We start from the raw sequence: 16,744 nt of genomic DNA, 5'->3' as shown, positions 1-16,744 counted from the left end.
TTAAGTCTGGGATGAGTCAAAGTATGTTTGGCTTTTACCCTTTCTTTATCTTCCCCTCTTGGGGTACAGTGCTATGGGTCCCTCTGCAAGCTGGCTTCAACTTCTGCAGGTAATAACCATTTCCCTTGTGTAACCTAGTATGATTTATATTGATATACTTATACACATCCCCAATGCTTCCTGTGAGGTAGGCATTGGGAAACTTCTATTATGTGTAAGGTTCCTATTTAGAACATTCTTACCTAGATGTTCATATGCTATACTGTATCTCACATCCAGTATTGCTCAGGCCACTATCATTTTTACTTTTGTATTGATAAGTGAGGTGGCAAGGTTTCCTTCTTTTTACAATCTAATACTGTACTAGGCAAACACAGTTTAATAACTATGCCAGTAGTTGGACTTATCCACCAACCTAAGGGTAAGTCATTCTTGATAAATAATGTGTGGTTTGTTAGTTTCGTGAACAAATGACAAATTCGTAGATAATTTGTATTTTTTCTTAACTAATACAAACCTTGAGTCATACATAAATTTTTCCACTATCACCTGTCCCCCAATAAGTCCTGCCTGCAATAGAAAAGTGACTAGATCACAGTTCCGTTAATAGGCATCTAGTGTCTGGGTAGGGTTGCCACCTCACAACAAAAGTCTAATTGGCTACCTTCCAGCTTTGCCAAAAGAATATCCATAGTAAATAACTTCAGAGTTTTATTAGTTGGAGAAAAACACAAATTATCTAAGAATTTGTCATACTTGATAGGAATAAGCATGAAGAGAGAGCTCGGTACTGTACGTATTCTGTCTAGCTCATGTATGGTTTTAGTGATAAGGCACAAACCATTGTATCGAGTCTTATGAGTTAAGAATGCTGACTCATTGAGCGTGAAAGTATTCAGTGATGATGAGGATCTGCAATTTTTAACGTTGACTTAGATGGTAATAGGGTAAACACAGTAGAAACCTATGACTTTATCATAATTATCGCTCCTGGCATACATATGTAACTCCCTCTTGTGATTATTAAACCTTTTCTCCTATTTTACTTATCCAGTCCTCTCTTCCAACAATCTTGGGACTTATATCTTCCTTACGTAAGTTAAGATTCAGACGCAATAATTGTTGTGGTTCTTATTAATTACTGTATTTTGATAGGCCGTATGAATTTCATTATAATATCGCTCTTCGAAAAACATGTTTTTTGTCTGGGAATATTTTGTTACAAACCAAATGGGCTGTTATTAGTTATGGGATTGCTTTTAACTAAATTATTTTCAAAGTTTCTTTCACTGATTTGGTTACCAGATGCATCTCAAGTTTTTACAGTATATATTTACAATATCTAGTTTACTGTTAAATGGTAAAAACCATGTTGAAAGTGATAAAACGTTGAAATATATGCTAGTTGAGCTTTGTTGCTTTTAATGTGGATTTAAAAATTTAGAAATGCAAATTTTTTACTTTTCTGCTAGTGTTAGTAAATGCAATAATCTCAAATTTTATGCATAATTCTTGTTTTTAGGTATTGGGCTGAATCGAGAGATGAGGGCAAGTTTAATCTGGATGTCATCGACTGGTTAATACGCTCTCATTTGCTGAATATGCAGCTGTTTGACGAACAGTTGGCACGTATTTTGGAGGATCCTCGTCTGCCTACCTTGATGCCAATGCATTCTCGCTTTATTATGCAGCTAGTCCAGGTTAGTGTATTAGTATTCAAAAGGGTGTGTGTTTGGTATATTTCTTTGTTGATATTTCCTTCACTGCAAAATTTGTTTTGATGTACTTTCAACTGCTAGATGTTATACTGTACCATATCCTAATTACCTGATTATTTCCCAGATGTATTTGGTTGATGATCCCAGTAATACAGTGCTGAGTGAATCTGATCTGCAGCTTACCTTGGAAGGGTTGGTTCGTCTTTGTCACAGTCGTCAGCCCCCAGAAGGCCTCTTTATGTTGATTGAAGCACTTAAATTGAAACACGATCTCATGAGTGGTGAAAGGTTGAGCAGTACCCACTTGGGAGGAAGCAGTGTAACTGGAATATCGAGTCTTCCAAGTCTTCATTTTCATTCTGGAGTCACACAAGCTAGAGATTTTCAAGATCCTCCTGCTCTGCAGGAAAAAACCGAAGTTTTACTGCGGGAATGGATCCAAATGTATCATTCTCCAACAGCTGGGCAGGGCTCGGCATCGGCCTTCCAACACTATGTAAAACAAATGAATTTACATGGTATTTTGAAGACTGATGATCTAATAACCAGGTAAACAGAAAAGGTGCCCTTTGTATGGTATGGACCATTTTATCTAGAGGTTTATCTTTCAATCATTGTCTCTTTTATTCCCTATACTGTAATTATTCTCCAAGGGAAACTCCTATTTACAACTTTAATTGCTTTCATCTTTCAGGTTCTTTCGCATTTGCATCTCTATGTGCCGTGACTTATGCGTACGCTCTATTTTGGAGCACGGACAAGGTCCTGCATCACCTACGTACATGAGAAGCAAATGTTTTCAAAATCTGGATGCTTTTGTTCGTCTTATTGCCTTGTTAGTCAAACATTCTGGGGAGGCCACAAACCCAACCACCAAGATTAACCTGCTTAATAAGGTATGTATGAGCAAGTTTTTGAATTTTAATTACCGTATTTCCCGTGTCATAAGATGCTACAAGTGGTAAGGCGCACCCTTAAATTAGAAAAGCATTTTTGGGAACAAAAATTGAGGATTTTACAATTCATAGCAGCAATTCCTAGTCCGAAAGTTTAGTGAGATTTTTGTCTGGCACAGTAAATTTTTGTATTTTATGTATATTTGCAAATGCTTAAGTTAATAATAATTAGTTGAACACCAGTTATCACAATTTATTTACATATTAATAGAAGAAACCACTAAATCAGTTGTAGTTGCCACAACAACTACTCGTTTAGTATTCAAAGTGTTGTTTACATTAAAAAAGTGTTACTAAATGTTGTTAATCAAATTTTGGTAAAGAAGTAAAATTCCTTTAATATTTTCCAAATTTATCGTACAGCCTACACATTTTCTCATAAACTTAATTTTTGATCAAAGAAGTCTTCAGAAATTCCTCTAGGTGGACTACTTTTGCTATTGTATGCGACTCTAGGTCTAGTTTTATGCTAGCTTGGTAACACTGCACTCAGCTAACAGTGAAATGTATTTATTTTTTTTTAAGGTCGTATTCAGTCAATGTTTGTTTGTATTATTTCAAAACTCAGACAACAAAGTTATTATCAAAAGATTGCTTTATTACAAAATATCAACAAAATATGAGAAACTAGATAAATACTGCATAAACAACTAATATGTAATAGCGTCGTCTGCTAGGAGACCATTACACTAGTTGTTTGCTTGTAGAAGGGGGTTAGCGAGTCATCAGCTGATTACCAAAAAAAGAGAACTTGACTATTGTACTACTGTATAATAAATGAAGATTAAGGGGATCGGCCGCCTAAAATACCGAAAAAATATGAAACATATTCGATTTTCTGAAAAAAATTCTATGGCTTCATAGAGCATTCAAGAATGTGTGCACGAAGTATTATGCTAAAATTCGCCTTACTTTTCTAGTTATGGCCTGAAATTTAACAATAATTTATACACAGAAAACACCAGTAGCGCAAATTATTTAGTCTGGTATAGTTTTTGTGATATATGTTACAAAAACTTCCTTTGAAATGAAATATATAATGTCAATAATATCCTAATAGGCACCTTTCTGGTTATAACTAGACAAGACAAAACACCCATCATGAGTCATGAGGCTCAGTTGCCTATAAATCCTCACGTAATAAGGTCGCATTTTTTCATGCTCGCTAGCCTTGACTGAACTCTCTTTTTTTTTCTGCGGTGTTTTTAGTTTTTCACCATGCCTAAAAGGCGCAAGAGTTCACTTCATGCTTCTAGAATGCGGAAACGCCAATTTGATATAGCCATCGAAGAAGTAGAACAGAGAATTCAAGAAACTAATGCCATAGAGGGGAATGAAGCGACAACGAGAGAGAGAGCAAATGGCGCACGCTAACATCACTGCTGGCCAGAGACCAACCACATCCACCCCTAATCGTCTCTCTATTCTTTCATCACTGCTAAAGGGCAAAGATATTTTAGAAGAAGAATGCAGTGGATCGGAGGCTGATATTATCAACGATAGTGAAAATAAAATGATAATAATAAGTGAAGCAAGACTTGAAAAATTACTTGAATCACAAATACCGAATTGTAGATGCAAAGTAATTCCGAGAATCCATTTGGCAAGGGATGGATTTGAGACACTAATAAAAAAGATATGTCCTAAATGCAGAGGGAAAATTATTTCAGAACCTGCAAAATGCCCACCGATTTCTACAGAAGGAAGGAAGGCTCCAATTTACAAAACCAAATTTATAATATGTCTTAGGCACAAAGATAATCAATTGATTAATATTTCTATTCATAATACTTTTGCATTAAAGCAATAGACATTAGAAATAAGATTTGAAATACAGTTAATACTAAAAAAAAAAAAAAAAAAAAACATAAAATTAATGGTAACACAGTCTTTTACTTTTTTTTTTTATGTACCTAAAACTTTGAAGGCCCGTTTCTCAAAACATAAGTTTTTCACCTTCAAAATGTATCTCCTCCCTTAGTATTGGACCAATCTTAATGTAATTTCATATATAATATGGGGAAACATGGTAGATTAAAAAAAAGCCGGGGATTTTTGATATTTTGAGTTTCTGATTTTTGGCAAATTTTTTCCTGTAATTTTTCCGGGAAAATTTCATAAAAAAAAAAAATTCATATCTTGAAAAATAATTGAAAAATAAAAAATCCCCGGCTTTAAATCGAAGGTCCATATGTGTTTTATACATGATTCAAATCTCATCCCTTAAAACCAAAAATCAAAGGAGGAGATGCATTTTGAAAATGGCCATTTTTGGCCGAAAAAAGCTCTGGCGTCACAAAACCTATGGTCACTGAACAAAAAAAAATTCCCCAAAAGTTCCACACAATATCCTTTAACAAACCCCCTATATATCAACAACCTGTCGTTAAAAAAGTCGGAAACCGGCAGATCCCCTTAATGAAAATATTTTTTTATTACATATGAATGATAATTTTAGGTTTATATTTTATGTCTGTTGAGTGAGTGTTTGTAAGTTAATAGTTGGGTGTTTGAGGGTTGTCAAACTTCCCTATACAATTTTTCTTAGTGTTAAGACGCAGGATAATTTTTTTAGGAAAAAATGTGCGTCTTATTACACGGGAAATACGGTAACTTATACAGTACAACAATTACCCATTTTGAATTTGATTTTTTTCTCATTTTTATGGAGCTAAAGATAATGTACTTTGAAATATTTAGCTTATTTGAAATGAAGTTGGTTTTAAATGTCAATTCAGATTTTGATATTAGATTAAGCCTGTAAGCTTAGTATGTTTAAGTTTTGGACTTCTCAAGTTTGCATTGATGCTGTTTACAATACCATGTCTTGTTTTTTATTTGAATGATTGGCTTTAACAACACTTATTAAACTTGCCTTTTCATTGCAGGTACTTGGTCTAGTCTCTGGCATTATGATCCACGACATAGAAACTAATGGAACCGAATTCCAACAACTTCCATATCATCGTATCCTTATAATGTTGTTCCTTGAGTTGAATGCTCCAGAAGCCATATTAGAGTCTATCAATTTACCAGTAAGTCTTTTGTATTTGGTGATAAATTTTAAACATGTCATAGGGAGTAAAAAGTGCCAAGTATCAAATGGATTTACAAATAAATCATATATCAATGTAAATATTCCAACTTGACCTTATATAATTCATATGGTGATTCCTTCTTGCCTCTTGTTTACTCAGGTCCTCATGGCATTCACCCAAACCTTACACCTACTTCGTCCTAGCAAGTGTCCTGGCTTTGCGTATGCATGGATAGAAATAGTGAGCCACCGGGTTTTCATTGGACGTATGCTGGCCATCACTCCACAGCAGAAAGGATGGTCCATGTACTCAATGTTGTTGATTGATCTCTTCAAATTCTTGGCACCATTCCTCAGGAATGCAGAGCTAGCAAAACCACTTACAATGCTATATAAAGTAAGTTACCTAAAAAGTCTTTAGGGTTCCCTTACATCAGGTGAAAGATAATTGTTTTATGATTTGAATAATTGGTAATAGTTGACATTTTTATATGAAATTAAAAGTTTAAACTCTCTTCCAGGGAACCTTGCGGGTATTATTGGTCCTCTTGCACGACTTCCCAGAATTTCTCTGTGAATATCATTACGGGTTCTGTGATGTCATCCCTCCAAACTGCATTCAAATGCGCAACTTGATTTTAAGCGCATTTCCCCGTAATATGAGACTTCCAGATCCATTCACTCCAAATTTGAAAGTTGATATGTTGCCTGAAATCACCATCTCTCCTAAGATTGTGACAAATGTTGCCAATTTGATTCAACCTCCAGAATTTAAGAAAAACCTGGATTCTTACCTGAAAAATAGGACACCAGTCACTTTCCTTTCGGATATGCGTACATACTTGCAGGTATGTCACCTCCTATAATTTTTTATACATCTACTAATAAAGTTGAGTTTGTGTGAGTTCCATCTGTATTGATGTTTATAAGGTGATATTTATTAGGTAATATTTGAAATGGTAGAACTCTTATTGGATGCAGGTGATGGTTCCTAAGGGAAGAGCAAGATCAAGTTTACGTAAGTTTGAAGGGTAATAATTTATTAACTTTGATCATTATTGGTTAGCGAGTGAATATTGTAACATCATTCTGACACATGTCACTTAAAACATATTGGTATCTTCTTTCTATTTTTAACCGGTCGTAAATAAGAGTTGAGTTCTTTTGAGAAAGACCTGTCTGTTATTTCACTATACTTTAGTTTGCTCTCATATTCATGTTGCTCTTTTTCTGTCTTAGTGTTATTCCCATCATTATTCTTTTCTTAGCCCTTTGAATTTTAACTAGCTTAAGTTCTAGGGCTTTATCATTGCCTTGTATGTTTATGAAGGCTATTCTAGGAAAAATGTAATGTCATGTCTAAGCATTGAAGGGTTTTCCTCCAGTGGTGCACAAGTATTTGGGCCTTTGTTTAACCAGTTACCTAGCTTTAGACAAAAACATTTATGAAAAAAATAACATCCTTGGCTCAATAACAAATTTAAATTTTTTCACCTTTATTTATGAATAGAATTTTATCTGCAAAGAATCTCTAGCTAAATGATAGAATTCATGTGACTAGCAATATGTTAGTTTTGAATTAGTAATGCCTCTGAAGTAAAATTGAATTATAACCAGATGTGAATATAACATTTCTAGCATGAGGATTCCATAATGTAAATGTCAAAACTGAACAGTTGAACTTAAGTGGTTTCTTTGTAGAAATTATCTATTTAGAAAATATTTAGGGGATACTTTAGTTGCTATGTACCATGTAAATTATGGATTTTTTTTTTCAATAGAAATATATATACATGGTTGTCCTCTTTTCGTTTTAGTCACGATTGTGAAATGACAGTGGAAGGATATGAATACATGAACAGGTTAGGTTAGGGTATTTTAATTAGAGGTTAAACACTAAATTGTAAACGTTTAAACTTTTATTTGCAGCAAGTATCCAGTGAACCTGGGATGAGATACAATATGTCTGTGATGAATTCTTTGGTGCTGTATGTTGGCATGCAGGCTATTGCACAGATACATAGTAAGGGTTTAACTCCTTCCATGTCCACAATTGCTCACTCCGCCCACATGGACATCTTTCAGAACCTAGGTGTTGATTTAGACACAGAAGGTATAGTTTTTCTTTTGTTTATTACTCTCATTTTATTTACATCACATGTCTGATTTTGCATAACCATTATTAAATAGTTCAAATAAGTTATTAATATTCTCAGTGATTTATTCCCATCATATGAGGAATTCAATATTCATATATACAGCAGAGGATCTAATGTGTGTTACAGTAACTGAACTTGGAAAGTAGAAAGATTGTCTTCTATATTCGGATGTTTTATGAGCAAAGTCTAATCTTAAATGAAGTAGATGATTTAGAAGTCAATGTTTTTAAAGCTTGATAAACAAACAGTTATATGTTAAATTGATTAAAATTAAAAGATTCATATGTTGTACAAGAAATGTTAAGTGTTTTAATGTCATGTTTGATAGATAATTTATCTAAACTGTTAATCTTTTACTCCAGGTCGTTACTTGTTCCTGAATGCTATAGCCAACCAGTTGCGTTATCCAAATAGCCATACGCATTACTTCAGCTGCACACTGTTACATCTCTTTGCCGAAGCAAATGCAGAAGCAATTCAGGAGCAGATAACTAGGGTCCTCCTGGAGAGGTTGATTGTGAATCGACCACACCCTTGGGGTCTCCTCATCACATTCATTGAGCTGATTAAGAATCCTTCCTTTAGATTCTGGAGTCATGAGTTTGTTAAATGTGCCCCTGAGATTGAAAAGTAAGTATTTCGAGAAATTTGTAGAGAATGACGTTACAAGTGTTGTTTGGATTAGGTAAGTATTGGTGGAAAAATAACACTGCCTCTCATAAGTGCTTTATTAATATTATGACTAACAATTTTTAGTTTTGATTTTCTTGTGGGTTAAAGTTTGTGAGAAGCAGTTATATTGAGTTGTTTTTTATTTTCTAATTTCCCGTTTTGATTGGTGCTTTTTATACAAAAAGTATCACACTAAAATCTTGTTAATCCAGACTACTTTGAGGGTTGGGGAAGCTTGACCGGGTACAGTAGTAGCCCACTCTACATCATTAAATGGTGCCAAGAGACACAACGATGTTTGACATAGTATGTATTTCTGCCCTACAAAGTGTCTTGAAGTTTATCTAATAATGTACATGCATTGAACATGAAAGTGTTTTCAATCTATCATTTTATAAAAATCAGATACCTACATTATTAAGCTTTAAAGCGACTCCATCTTTGTTGTACAAAGTAAAATGAGTGTCATAAGGTGGGGTTATTACTGTATGCGGTTAGTAAGGATTTGCCGAATATACTTAAGTAGGCATAAAAAATCATAGCCCAAGATACCTGTAAAGTTGGTTTATCAATATAGATTTACTTCTATGCATGGTAGGCTATTGAATGGAAATTCTCATAAATGAATAAGGAAGTGAATCTACATTCATAATTTGTAAATAAGTTGACCAGCCTACCTAAAAGTCTTGCACAACAGAATTTTTTTAGGATCTACTGTTAGCATCACTCAAGAGTAAGAACTCCTAATATTTTACCAGAAGTGGTCATATAGGGAGATTCTTTACATACAGTAAAAAGATCGTCGTCTTTTTCTTCTTCTTCTTCTTCTTCTTCTTCTTCTGGCAACAGCCACAACTCTCCTCAAAGGTAAAGTGAAAGTTGATATTATAGTAATTATTTGTCCTTGTGAATCAAATTTTATAAATGTCCGATATTAGTGCTCATAAATTTGCCTATAATTACCATTACTAAACCTTTAAAGACGAGTGTTTGAGTATTTATGGACTTCTGGAATGCATCTAGTGAATTTTCTGTATTTCTTGTGGGAGACATGTTTTAGATTGCAAGTATCTTAGATGCCGACTTCGATTCCAGAACGTATAAAACTCGAAACGCGGTATTACAGTATATCTAGAGAGAGAATTGAAGTATTCCAATGAAAATAATCTTTTCAGCTAATTCACTTTATTATTCACCAAATAAAAAGTAGACAAAAAATCTCCGGATAATCAGTTTATTTGGACAAAAAGGGTCTGGTTTAGCAAGATTTTTGGTGGTCTGTCTTAGTTACTGAAGGATTCTTTGCTACATGTAACTTTTCATCTTTAGGTGGCTTTACATTATGTTAGTAAATAAAAGCTTTCAAGACTTTGCAATTTGATATGCATTGTATTATATTAATGATTTGACATGTTGATACATATCAGATACCTTTGGTAAAATACTGTAGATGATTAAAAGGTTTTTGCAACAAACCCTGGACCTGTTACGTAGCTGCCTTCCATTAGTTTCTTTCTTTCCAGTAATATAATAATAACTCCCTAATTTTCCTCCTGTGGTGTAGGATATTATGCAACACTGTACTGTCTAATAAAACCATCCTGTAGTCTACAATATGGTCAGCAGTTAAGATTATTATATATTTGTCACCACATAGAATTGTACTTTTCAGTGACCAGAAGCACCTTAGATGCCCTTCAAAATTTCTTTAGTTGAAAAAAAAATCTTTAGTTTAGCAAGTAAATGTTTCATTACAAAAATTGTATGGAAGTTATGAACATTGAAATATACTGGATCCAGTCACATGTTGACATTGAGAGGAAAATTCAAATTCTTATTAAGCAGCTGAAAATGCAATTACTATAGCTATACGAAATCTTCTACAGTAGTTTCTCTCGGCCCATTATTACTTTCTAAGATCCATCAAACTCCACAAATGGTAAAGACTGTATAATCGTTAATCTGGCCATAAATTGCATCCCAACACTAGGCCATATGGCCTAAATTTGTAGATACAGTGATAGATTAAAAAGTTAAAACAGCTTGATTGTAGTTGCTCATTTCAAAGAGGAACAACCTATGGACATTTTATTTGAATTGGTCATACTAAAAAACAACCAGCATGACCCAGTCCAGGAATGCCGAATAGTCTTGACAATCTAAGATTAATATCATTAATTTAGGTTTTCTTATGAAGTTTTTAGGGAATTTAAAAAATATGAAATTATACACACCAAGTTGAGAACATTGAATTGTGTTCTGAGAACACTATGAATATTTTTGATGTTATTTGGTGGTATTAGTAATTTGCAAGATGCATGACTACTTATATCTAGAATGGGCAAAAAAATTATCTAATACTAAAACCTTTTTTGTACATTATAATTTAAGGTTTCTCATTAGGTACTAGAAATTTTTGGGCCTCTAGCTATATGGAATGTTTCTATGGTATTAAGTAATTTATTAGATTAGCTTGTGTTTCTACCATGAAATACAAATATGCCATTGACTTACTAGGTATTTATTTGCACAGATTTGTAAAGTAGTACGTCTCCTGCACAACTCTTCTATCTCAAACACTTTTCTGAAGTGTTTATGCTGTTCATGTTGTCCTCTGGTATTTTTGATTTGTTCACCTGTTTCATTGGAAAACGTCTCCTTAAAAGTATTCTTGATATAAAAAAAAAAGGTGTAGATAAAATTTTTAGGTTATCTGACATAAGGCTTAAGTTTCGTATGAAGGAACATAGCTTATGTCTAAAAGAATAAAGTAGAAAAAGTGTTAGTGCTGAGCGTACATCATAATTGGTCTCTGATTCTTGATTAATTTCTTCCAAAGATTGGGAAAGCATTGGATGTGAGTCTAAAGGATACAGCACAAAAATATTAAGCTGGTGATGGCAAAGTTATCCATGAAAAAACGCTTAACCTCAGTGGACAGTACAATGTGACATTTGAGAAGACGGGGGGAATTTAGGATCGCAGGAGAAACTTCAACATATTTTGGATTCAAATGCTGTGCCGTACCTTTATTCGTAAGTCCCATGATGGCCTGGAAAAATAGCTTTACTGTTGTGCTGTATGACAGTGCAACAGATCACAGGATCAAGTTAGGCCTCATCTGCTGAGGAAAAAATTTCCTGGCCTTAACAAGTTGAATAATGATTGCCTACGTGTGTTCTGCTTGTGATAAGTCTTCTGTATATTGTAAGGTTTCTAACAATGTTATTTTAGAAGTAAAGAAATATTTTAAGGAAGAGGACTGCTTTTTGTTATTTTGATAACTGTCACCAGGAGTGCAAAATGAATGTGGAAGACATTTTTCTGCTTGTGTGTTACTGGTGGAGTTCAAGAGGATTCATCCTGACTCTGATGTTAACCCTGACTGTAATACAGTGGAGAAATGGAAAATATTCGTTGTTGCCGAAGCAATTTTGGAAGTCTTCAGGTAGTGAATCAGTCGGTGAATTTCCGATATTAATGCATAGTTATGATGATTGCGATTTTGTGCATAGAGCTAGTGAGAAAGGCCATTTTACCATAATCAAAAGTGAGGTCGTTGATCCACGCACGCTAACAAAGATGCCTGACTATGTATAATCCTACAAAAGATTATGCCGTAAGAGAAGCAGACATTTCTTTAAAGAACTTGGAAAATTTACACATTTTCTACATGCTTAAATGAAGGATATGATCCAAGATTACAATCCTCAAATATAATGAATCCTCCATATCGCACCTTAATGGTTAACAATTTTCCCATGAGCATTGCATAATTTTTGTGATGATGCAAATGAAAAAAGTGGCTTTTATAAATGTCTAAAATTCTGTATTTGTGAAGGTTTTCATATCAATACTTTGCTGTGAAAGCCACGTTTTGCATCTTCGTCATTGTGGAGAGAAGAAACAGAATTTTGGTTGAGCATCATCATGGAGGTATTATGTACTAAACTGTACACCCCCCCCCCATATAAATTTATTGTTGTAGTTTCTTCTTTTAGGTCATTATGTAGTTGAAAGTAATCTATATGTCACAATTAGTGGAAATTTTTATGATGTTGCTGCAGATATCTTGAGTGTATACATTGAATTTTATTGTAATTTGATGCCTAATTTATGAGGCTGAGATTATTATGTTCTGACACAAGAGGTTGTAAAATTTATCAGTAGTAAAATATGAAGAAGCTAGTTGCTGGAGTGGAATCAATGCATGGGGAATGTCAAATACTAGTGTGCTATGAGTAATATTTGTGGCTTGAAATGAATCGAACTTATTGTTTGAAAGTTCCTCCTTTCTTTTTGAAGTGTGGAAGTTGCTTTATATTTCATACTGATGTCTGAAATAACATAGTAAAGGTTGTTTAAAACCGGTTGCAGGTCTAGTGGCTGTAAAGTCACCAGTCAGGTCTTTTTAGTGATAAAGTTAATTATTCATGTTGAAACCTTTATCTCAGTACTATATAGTTATCCATTGATTATTTATTGCAGAAATTGAGTTAATAGCTAGGTCAAATTATAGAATAATGCTTTAAAAGTGCTGTGGTCATGTTACTAGGTCAATAATCCACATTATATAATCAGACTGCAGAACTGAAAGTTTCAATCTCTACAATATTCAAATTTATCCTGTCATTTACTACGCTTAAGACGTATACTGTGTGTACTATCTCTGATAACCATTGATTTAACAAAAGTATTTCTTTAAATTGGTAATGCTATAGTTTCAGTATTGGTTATATTGTACTGAACAATGTAGTACTGTGTGAGGCATTTTGTAAAGCTACCTTTATAGTTGTTGAAGCATGAGAAATGTAGATATTGTCTTGATTGTGGGCTTGTCAAAATATATTAGGTATTATGGTAATTTTGATAGTATTTTCTTTCTTCAGCTTTAGAAATACTATCACCTTGAAGCACCTCAGAAAATACATTGTCCAATTCTGGTTAATTTGAGGTGTATATTTTTCATGTAACATTTGTAAATTTCTAACAGGTGGCGTGCTACAATCTTGCAGGTTGTTTGAGTCTGTGGCACGTTCCTGTATGGTTCAGAAGGCTACGCGAGACCCAGATGCATGACCGCAAGTGCTTCAGTCTTATTGTGCCCCGGTGGAGACTTGACCACAATGACAGCACAGCATTTTCCTTAGAGGCAGCAGTCCAAGAAGTCATTTTTATTGTTAAGGGTTTAAAACAGGTTGTACTTGAAAGGAAGAATAGCCTGCCTTGAACTTCATGCTGACAGCTGGTGCTCTACATGTAGGACCAAAAAAATAAATCATCATAGGAAACGAATATTGTACTGTAAATAGGTGGAAAAGGAATGATTGATTGTTCACTTGATCTGAGGTGCTCACCTAGATATTACAAAGACTCAGTCTGTGAAAGCTATTTCCTTTTAATATTTGTTATGAAATCTATCAAAAGCATAAATTTTAAGTTACGTACAGTGCTCTTTTTTTCATTGTAGATGTAGATTAGAAATTTATTTAACTGGACCAAATTTTTCTTCATCTTTAATCCTATTATGTAGTTTTTGTTTCAGAAACCAGCATATCGTTTCTAAAAGGCTGTATATTTTTTACAGATTAAATTCTGTAGTCATATTTATATTTTGGAGGCAGATATTGCGTAAAGTCGAGTGTCAGTATGCGTAGTAATTATTCCAGTGCAAAAGTGATATGTATCTTTATTACTCTTTGTGATCTTCAACTTCCAGGGAACCATGTGATGAGCTATACCTAAGATATTAGATATTATGTGTTGTAGATTTTTTAATCAGGACATGTCTTTGTCTCTGCAATAGTATTGGAAGAGATTGCATTGGGCAAACACTCAGATTCTTATAGAAAAGAAGTGCTTTATTATTTTCACAATGGTTGGTGGTGGTAGTGGTGAGTATAAGCCTATGAATCTCCTTAGCAGTACTGTGTCAACAGGAAGACCTAGTAGTAAGCTTTGCAGAGGCATAGTATCATGTGACTTGTGCGTGATAACGCTACATATGCAAAAATGACAATGGACACAAAAAATGTACAAAATCCCACCCTCCCCCTCTTCATAAGCTGTAGGATTCAATCTTTGTAAGAAATACTTGGTAGTTATTGTAAGATACAGTGCGTTAGTCATTTAAGATATGCCCTCAAGAGTAGGCTTCCAGTCATTCAAAAGTCTATACAGTACAGGGTACAATAGCCCATACACATACCATAGGAAATAAAGTGAGTGTCCAGTCCCATTCCCACAGTGCATTCTATTTCCTGTGGTATATATTTTCTCCTTTAATTGCCCAAAACATCATCTTCCAGATGTGTAATGCTTTGGCACAAAATATTTTTAAATGATAAGAAATATCAATGAGATGATTAATTGTTAAGAATTAAATTGAAAGAATTATTATTGGGGTAATGGAATATAAATTTTGGTTTGTAAATTACATAATTAGGTGGGATGAATACAGAAGTAAAATGGTTTTACATTTTAATTTTTAAAGAGCTTATTGCCTAATGTAGTATTGCAGTATTGTTTTGCAATCATTTTGTATTAAATTGTACAGAAGAATTGTTGATGGTTCAGATTGAAGAGGGAAATGTTGATTAAATCACACTACTTGTGTGCCTGTATAGTTGAATATATTTTTGTTGACCATGTCTAACGATATGCAGTTTGTCACTTTGTGTCATATAATTTAGTCCACTCTAGGTTAAGGATGTGAATAAAGGTATCTTGTAGCAAAGCAAATGTTGTTTTAGTACATTTTCTAAATTTCCCTTTAATATCTTGTGATTGAGTTTTCCCGTAAGGGTTGTCGTCTCTTTTACTCTGTACTGTACATTATCTTGAATTGGTAATTAGAAGGATGTACACGATGATTTATGGTACCTCCTCCTTGTAGACTTAGTGTATTGTATGTCATTAACCTGACCATACTATTAAGCTTTCTCTATTTTCTGTAGGCCAATATCAGTACCGTAAATTGCAATACTCCTCTCTTACCTAATTGCCAAGGAACTTTTTTTAATACAGGTACTGTACTACAAAACTCATGTCATTGACATAACCTGAGTGGAAAAGTTTCGAAATTAGTTCTTGTTCAGCAAAGACCTGTAGGGTGCAGAAGCCAACATTGAATCTTCTATCCTCACTAGTCAAAATAGTTTACAGGTGAGCAATTTAGTTTCCTATTTTTCTTGAGTTAAAGTCAATTTTGAGAAGTGTTAGTATAGTCATATCATTCAAGCACTGAAAAAAAACATTACAGTGGTGCAAGATGACTTTTAGAGAACATTAAAAAAATTTCATGGTTACATTAATGTAGCTGTTTTCAAAACTTTAAATTCAATTTTGTAAAAAAAAAAAAAAAAAAAAAAAAAGTTATGGTCAAACTTGTTTGGTATTAAATATTGACTCCTGTGGTTTTGTACATTTTGAGCACTGGGCTGAGATCCTATGCCACAAAGGGTCAGTGAAAATGAAGGTCAAGGTTAAAAATTAGTGCTGTAGACACAATGGCAAATCCATTGGTTTTTAACTGTTGTCAGTTGTTATCCATTACTTCTACTTTGTCATACAGTATTCTAGAGATAGCATCCTCTTGGATGATAATGTAATTAGCTTTGAGCTTTTATGGCCAAAGTTAAAGCGTTGTACCTGCCTTTGGTTCCTAGTACCTAGATTGTAGCTTTCTAACATTTGTACCTTGCCATTGAATGGCCTCCACCTCCGGTCCTAGGACTTATATCCTCAAGTTGAAACAGACCTTACCACAGATTTTTATTTGACAGTGATTCAGCGCTAGAGATCATTCCTTACTGAGGAGGAACTCTCATTGGAAACCATCCTATTTAGGATGATTATCTCATAAAAACAATTAGAATAGCGCCAACATTATCCCAGCGTGTCGTAAGAGGCGACTAAAAGGGACGGGACGAGGGGGCTGGGAACCCCCTCTCCTGTATCTACATCCTGTGAGACCTCGACAAAGAGATGGGGGGAGAGTGACGGCTCCCCGCACTCTAGTTTTGGGGTGTTTGAATGTGCGTGGATGTAGTACGATAGAGTGTAAAAGATGTGAAACTAGAAGTATGTTTAGGAATAGAAGGATGGATGTATTGGCCTTATGTGAGACAAAGATAAAAGGAAAAGGTGAAGTGATGTTTGGTGAAATGTCTGGTAGTGTGTCTGGGATTGAAAGGGGAAGAG

General features: G+C 34.2%; 1 protein-coding gene across 8 annotated transcripts in view; it reads left to right on the top strand.

The window, feature by feature from the left end:
- The window catches only part of Not1 (CCR4-NOT transcription complex subunit 1), a 79,024-nt gene extending 63,741 nt beyond the window's left edge, over window positions 1–15,283 (top strand). For 7 of the 8 annotated variants that reach the window (XM_068354770.1, XM_068354768.1, XM_068354767.1 and 4 more), the window contains exons 30-38: window positions 1,523–1,700; window positions 1,843–2,267; window positions 2,413–2,614; window positions 5,563–5,709; window positions 5,872–6,108; window positions 6,233–6,559; window positions 7,641–7,824; window positions 8,233–8,500; window positions 13,558–15,283. In XM_068354770.1, coding sequence (XP_068210871.1) covers window positions 1,523–1,700; window positions 1,843–2,267; window positions 2,413–2,614; window positions 5,563–5,709; window positions 5,872–6,108; window positions 6,233–6,559; window positions 7,641–7,824; window positions 8,233–8,500; window positions 13,558–13,621 — 2,032 coding nt within the window. In that variant the 3' untranslated portion in view covers window positions 13,622–15,283. The other variant, XM_068354773.1, reaches the window with a different exon arrangement.
- The last annotated feature ends 1,461 nt before the right edge of the window (window positions 15,284–16,744 follow it).

Source organism: Palaemon carinicauda, chromosome 31, assembly GCF_036898095.1.
Source record: "Palaemon carinicauda isolate YSFRI2023 chromosome 31, ASM3689809v2, whole genome shotgun sequence".
Classification (NCBI taxonomy): Eukaryota; Metazoa; Arthropoda; class Malacostraca; order Decapoda; family Palaemonidae; genus Palaemon; species Palaemon carinicauda.
The sequence above is the reverse complement of the archived record's forward strand: the minus strand, read 5'-3'. Positions and strand labels throughout refer to the sequence as shown.